At 40.3% G+C, this 7,056-nt stretch overlaps 1 protein-coding gene across 4 annotated transcripts in view; it reads right to left on the bottom strand.

Annotated features, from left to right (window-relative positions):
• FIGN (fidgetin, microtubule severing factor) overlaps positions 1 to 7,056 on the bottom strand; it is a 135,114-nt gene that overhangs the window by 2,664 nt on the left and 125,394 nt on the right. For all 4 annotated transcript variants that reach the window (XM_050752582.1, XM_050752585.1, XM_050752583.1 and 1 more), the window contains one exon: positions 1 to 6,581. This exon is cut by the window's left edge and continues 2,664 nt beyond it. In XM_050752582.1, coding sequence (XP_050608539.1) covers positions 4,327 to 6,581 — 2,255 coding nt within the window. In that variant the 3' untranslated portion in view covers positions 1 to 4,326. The remainder of the gene's footprint in view (positions 6,582 to 7,056) is intronic.

The following is a 7,056-nucleotide window of genomic DNA, read 5'->3' as shown; positions in this document are numbered from 1 at the left end:
TCCCTGGTTCACACAAATGCATCTGGCAGGTTCAAAATCGAATGTCAACCAAAGGTCTTAGCAGAGTGTGAGCTTCAGTTCATGTGTTGGTTAGTCGCAAGTACAGCTGGTTGTGAATTCTGAAATACTAATAGCTCCAGGTTTGCTAATGTGCTTCATATAAAAATCGGCAGGTGATTCAACAACTGAAGGCTTTACGTTTCAAAAGAAAAAAAACACATTAAAACACTTTGAATTGTAAAATGATCATGTTTATCTCTGCATATATGAAGAAAGGAAGTAACAAGTTGCTTCTGAATAATGAAAAGTAGACATTTGTTTTAAAGTTCAAATAGGTGGTGAAAGAACACACACACACACAAACACACACACTAATTTTATATTTATATATATATATTAGAACTTTACTTTAGTGGCCTCAATAGTTCAACAAACTGCGTCCCTTTCACTTTGCAAAATACAGATTCAATGTTCATGCTACCCAATTCTTGCTAAGAAACATGAGAATGGGATTACAGAAGTCTCTTTCTGCTTGGAGTTGGATACATTTTTAGAGAAAGAAATTCTAAATGTCTCTAAAAACATATTTTCCAACCCACAAATATATTTAAATTTACAAAGACCTATTATAGGAACTAATTTGGATTTTTTTTTTTGGATGTGTTCTTTTGAAAACTGCATAGCCAAGTACTATGCAACCCATGTAAATTGACCTTGCTATTTTACATAGCATAGCCTCTGGATAGCTTTTTATCACTTGCCCAGATGGTGTTTGGCCTATGTATTTTAGTGGAATGGTTTATTTTCTCCTTGATAGGTTTCAAATGCACAAGAAAACATTATACCCGTCTATCTGCATTTGAGTAGAATACAAACTGACTAATAGATAAACATTCCGTGTGAAAGTAAATAGCCTTAAAGTATACTGCCTTCACATTCCATTGATCAGCTCAGTCAGCAAAGTTTTTCATATTGTCACTAATGTTCTAAATATTTGGGAGAGAAGCATGCCAGAAGTGTAGAGTATTTCCATTTGTGTCACATATAAGGTCATTATGAACTACCTCTTGAATTTCTATTGATCCCAATACTGAAGCGGTTTCCTTCACTTCCTTTTTGTCCCTGTTGGAAATGTTACTGCAGTTGGAAAGAAGGGAATTACGGTCTGTAAAGTGGAATGGCTCAATCTCTTAGCCAGACAGTGAGGGATTTGGACTGGCTCATTACCTTACCTTCATTAATAGCCTTCTCCAAATTCTTAGGAGTCAAAAAGAGGCCAAGAGTATGAAGCCCGAATACTCAGTTGTACTATCACCAACTGTACACATTCACTTCCAAGGATGTGGTACCCCACCCCCACTCCAAGTCCCAGAACGGATGGTCAGAATAGAGCTCATTATTAAGCTAGTTTATAGAAGAGCTCATAATGCTTCCATGCAGAATCAAAGAATCACAGGAGAGCACTATCTACTCAAAGGTCAGCCATATCTCCTCCAGCAGATCTTCATTTCTTCAACATGCCCAATTTCCTAAGAGATCAAATCTTGGATTTCGTGAGGCTAAATGAAAACCACATATGACTTCAGCTTCTGCCTAAATACATGGATTTTTGACCACTCGTATCTCAAATTAATTTTTAAGTCACTCAGAGCTCTAATTTTTAAGTCATTTAAAGCTAAAAGCCAAGATGTATGACTTCAATTTATTTTCAGTTTTATAAATGAGTGTAAAACACAATAGTGCAGTCACATATTTGGTATTAAATCTTAGTAGCCACAAAAAATGTGGGTCAATATTGGATTTTCCAAAGTTGTCTAAATAAGACTGGGTTTGTCAAAACTTGCCAGACGCTTTCAAGTGAACACAGCATGTTGGCGGAAATGAAATGCAATGTCTAAAAGTCAGAAAATAGGTCAGCACTGTGCAAAAGTAAACTTGTCAGTGAGATCAATATGAACCTACAAGTTAATGTGGATATTAGAATTTCCTTACAAGGGATGCGCAGGGTAGACCCAGAACACGATTGTAGCATTTATTCACTTGTGAAAAGCAGAGGGCGTATTTAAGTATTATTTTTTGTATCCTTAATGAAAGGCACTGCTTTTTAATACGGAATATTTATATTTAAGCACAGTTTTAATTGACAGAATGTCATAGTAAATTAAATTCTGGTTCAACTGCTCAGTTTTTAGCAACTTAAAAAATAAAAAAGGGGAGTAAAGATCAAGTATCATAAAATTTCAGAAACAAGAAATCCCTCATTAGCTTTCTCTATGTTAAGTGTTTCAGAGAATAGGACATTGTGGATAAGAGCAGTAAAAACTTTTGTTAAGGAAAAACAAAAACAAAAACAAAAACAAAACAGAAAGACCTTTCTTGGGGCTTCTCATTGCATTTATTTAAATTTTTTAAAAAATGTACATCACTTATTTATTGAATACATAAAATGCCAGTGCTTTGCAACAGTTTTGTTACTGCATCTCTAAACTAAAAAAAGAAAAGGGGAAAAAACCCAGGAAAATACATTCAAAAGGCCAGGCTGTTCTGCTTATGCATGGGCAGTGGCTGTGGAAAGCTACAGCCTGCACTGTGACTGTTCAGAAGCATTGCCAAACATCAGCCCACTATCAACGAAAGGTTGGACATAAAGCATTAAAGGATACAAAGAACAACTTGACAGAGAGCAGGAGAGAAACAGGAAATTAAGAAAAATGCCACTTATGTCATGGGTGGGGGTGGGGCTGGTAGACTGAAGTGGAAGTAAGCATAAATGCTGATGTTTTTGTAAACTAGATTTATGGTGAAAGACGGAAGAACACAAAGGAACATGTTTGGCAAGCTACATTGCAGTGTGTGTGTCCGCTTCCAATTTTCTACTTTACTTTCCAAGAGAAATGCAACAAAACTGAGGTAGAAATAAAGCAGGAGCACTACAGCCCAGATTTCAAAATGAGAAGCAAAATTGCACTGACAAGAGTGGAGTCAAAAAGAAGGGGAGGAGATGGAGAGGTTCTTTGTGGATATATATATATATATATATATACGTATGTATGTAAGTTGGTTGGTTGGTTTTTGTTTCTATTTATTTGTGTGTTTGTTTTGGTTGCTATCCTCTGCATTCTATCAAATAGCACGGCAAGTCTATAAGCTAGATTAGTGAATAGAATGACACCATTCCCAGCAGTTTTAAGAGAGAACTTGCAAACTACCACCACCATCACCACCACTACCACCTATGCAACAAAAAGGCAGTCATAGTTTTTAGGTACTGTGACTTTCAGGGTCCTAAACAGGTCTTGTGGCTGACAGGTCTAGACACTAACACAAACTGAGTAAGTAGCTTTCAATTAACCAGTGTACCTTTTAAGAACATTTTCACTTAATTATCAAGGAGCAATGTACTAAGAACTCTTGCAGTTATTGACATAAAGAATTATTCTGCTCTGGTTAATTCCCCATAATTAGTAAAAGAACTTAAAAAAATCCTTCCATTTCTACTTTAAACTGTAAATATTCAGTTGTATCACACTTCAGTATTTTTCTGGATACATTCAAAGTAATTTTCCTTGCTATTTTCCAATCGTTGAGGTAAACATACATTTTAATATAAAGTAACATTGAAGCCTATCCTATTACTCTCAGCAGTACATAGTGCTTTCAACACATTCCTTTGAGGTACTGTACAAATCACAATCACTTTCCTGAGTTTTTGCAGACAAGAACATTAAAAGAAATGAACTGCAGAAATTAAGGTCCAGATTACCGTTACCCTGTTTTACCTGTTCTTAGCTTAATACTGCAGAACAGACAGGATTGAGGAATACTGTTGCTCTTAAAATGGCAAAAATCTGGTTTTCTGTCATAACACAACTGTTCATCTCTTTAGTCCAATAATGTTTGAAGTTAAAGCTCTTTATATTAGCACATGCCACCAATGTAATTGTGAGGCAAACAAAAAAATAAAGCACCACTCCAGGCACTTGACAGCAACTAAATCTCGAGAACAGCAGAATGGAATCAACACACGAGGTTCATGTCCTTCTGAAATCAACACACTTGCACCTTGCTCCTTGGTGAGTGTTGTCTAGCTTGAACAGAACTGAGCATCCACATAACTTTCTGTCATCTGGGGCTTTCAAATCAGAAGCTCTCATTTGATGCACTTTTCCTCCAAATCTACCCTGACTCTAAAGATGCAACTTAATCGTCATCTTCCCCAGTACCCTTTGCAATTTAAACACTACTGGAAAGGGGCTCTATTCCCTATGTAGCAGGTTTTATGTGTGTGTGCCAACATTCATTACATTTTTTTTCCTAAAGAACTTATCACTGACTGCAACCAAACATTTTGTTCCATTCAACATACATATCAAGCTCCTTTTGAGATATGCTAGGCTGAATCTTGCAGAAAGCATTTTCAAAGTCTTGATATGTAACGGGCCTCAACTGGCTGGGCATAATGGCTGAAAGGTCTGTGGCTGGCATGGCATGGAGGGGGCCCACCACTGCTTCCTGACACAAATGAGCCACGTCTAGTCCAGAAAAGCCTTCTGTGCGCTGGACAAGCAGTGCAAACTCCTTGTCATTGAGACAGTAATTGTGCTGTGAGAGCAGTTGTACTATTATCTGGTGCCTCGCTGTGCTGTCAGGAAGTGGGATTAAAAGTCGTTTCATGAAGTACCTCCGAAGGGATTCATCTATTTCTTCTGGTTTACTGGTGGCACAAATTACTACGATTTGGTCCTCAGCCGAAATTAGTACAGTGTCCAGTTGCATCAGAAATTCGGTTCTCATCCGACTCACTGGACTGTGTTCCTCATTCACTTGAGAGGAGAGAAGCATGTCAATGTCACTAACAAAAATCACCGAGGGCTGGCGACACCTGGCCACAAGAAAAGAGGCATGGATAATTTTCTCTGCTTCTCCTAACCACTTGGCGACTAGTCCAGAACCGGCAATTTTGAAAAATGTGGCCCCCAGCTGACTAGCGATGCATCTGCCCAATAATGTTTTGCCTGTCCCCCGAGGTCCAAATAAAAGGATGCTCCGAGGTAAGGCCGTCAGTCCACTGAATGCGTCTGATCTCAACACTGGCCATAAAACCTCCTCTTTAATGACAGCCTTCACCAGGTCGAGACCAGCAATGTCATTCCAGTCCACTGGAGGTCCTTGGGTGATAATCTCATTGGTTACCAGGTCGATGAGGTGCGTGTCAGTATTCTTCAGTTGCTCGTCCACAGAGTGGTTGGATGAGGTAGCTGCACGGAGTCCAGGGCCTTGCATTGGGTGAGAGAGGAGCTGCCTGTGCTCGTCCCCATGCTCACTCATTACTGGCGATGTGTACTTCCCAAAGGATTCACTGGATCTTGATCCCAATGAATTTTTAGCAGTACTGTAGGAAGGAGGGGTCAGAGCCCTACTGGACTGGCTGCTGAATTTCCTTTGCTGTTCAGAGGACATTAGCTGCTTCGTTGGCTTAAATGCTAAGGATGATGTTTCAGCACTTCTGTCAAAGCCATTCCCCCGATTTGTGTTTGAAATGCTGTTGTCGGGCATTCTGTACATAGGACTCTGTGTAGATCTCTGTTGGCCATAGCTGTAATTTCCATAACTGGAGTCCATATCTCCTTGCCCTGCCATATAGAAAGCTTTCCTTTTGAGAGAACTTGCTGAACTGTTTGTCAGAGCCGATGGTGCAATAGGCGTCAAACCATGGCCCTGGTAGGTGTAGCCAGGAACAGTGGTGGGGGGTAGGGGGGTGGGAGCAGGAATTCCTGAAGGCAGGTAAGCTGAAGGTGGAGGCGGTGCCCCCCCCGGGCTGTACCCAGACCCCACAGCAGTCTGAGGAGGATAGCTAGCAGACGGATAGCTGTAACTGGAGAGGTTAGAAGTCCCATTGTAGCCTGGGACCAAGGCTGGTGGCGGAGGAGGTGGTGGCGGGGGCTGTAGGAGCCCAGAGCTATGCAAAGGAGACGGATGAGGTGAAGGAAGTGCAGGTGCTGGCTGACTACTGTAAGTAGAATGCAAATATGATCCGTTGTATCCTGGGGCATATTCCTGAGATGGGAGCCCTGCATGAAGACTGGGTACAGTGTGGCTTCCACAGGTACTACTTGAATAACTAGGTTCTGTCAGGTTGCTGGCTACCCCAGGAGAGCTCCCTATACTCGCAGAGACATCTGTTGGAGGGAGGGCTGAACTGACTCCAGCTTTGCCGGCAGTGATAACATCCGGAACACAGTTCATGGGATAAACTGCTTCTGAATTCAAGGAAGGCTGCCAGGGTTCACTTTCATTTTTCCGACCGTTCACTAGTCCTGATGGTGCGTCTGAATAGTTGCTGAGTACGGGTCGGTCCACGGGACCTTCCAAAATGCCGGAATACTTCTCTGCATATTTTTTTAGTAGGTTGGATGCAGTCAGAGCAGATATGTCATCATTCGCCCAGGCGTACTGATAGGTGCGCTGCAAATGACCTCTGTAGGCTTCAACTTTGTGGGCAGGAGACCGAGTGGTTGAGGTGATGTCAAAGTGCTGTTCTGGCCACTGGGCATGCTCTGGCGTCCACTGCATCTTCAAGCCTAAGAATTTTGGGGGGAAGAAAGTTAATTTACTTAGATAGGCATCAGAACTCTTAAAGCTTTTCCCCCAACTTCTTTTGTTACCTATTATTTTCCATTAATGATATGCCTACTGTAAAAGATCTACACTGTTTACCATACCTATTATGATCCCTATAACAAGTACTCTTTAAAATGGACTAAACTTCAGCCCTGTTTAAAAAGTACACTGAGTTTAAAATATAACTCTGTAGTTACCTATATTTTTTGCATTTTTAAGGAATAAGTAAATCTATTTCTGTCAAGCCCATCAGCTTACTTACTGTACGGACATACACAATCACATATATATGTACACACATATTCCTGTCAAATTAGAATTCAATCATAGTTTCTTAAAATAAGCAAACATTTTAAATATCTTGCACATGGCAGTATTAACATGTACAATATCTAGCTATTCTGTCTGTTCACATCACAGTTTCTGTTTTACATT

The sequence above is a fragment of the Macaca thibetana genome, chromosome 12, assembly GCF_024542745.1.
Source record: "Macaca thibetana thibetana isolate TM-01 chromosome 12, ASM2454274v1, whole genome shotgun sequence".
NCBI lineage: Eukaryota > Metazoa > Chordata > Mammalia > Primates > Cercopithecidae > Macaca > Macaca thibetana.
Note: the sequence above shows the minus strand (reverse complement) of the source record. Positions and strands in the feature narration are given on the sequence as shown.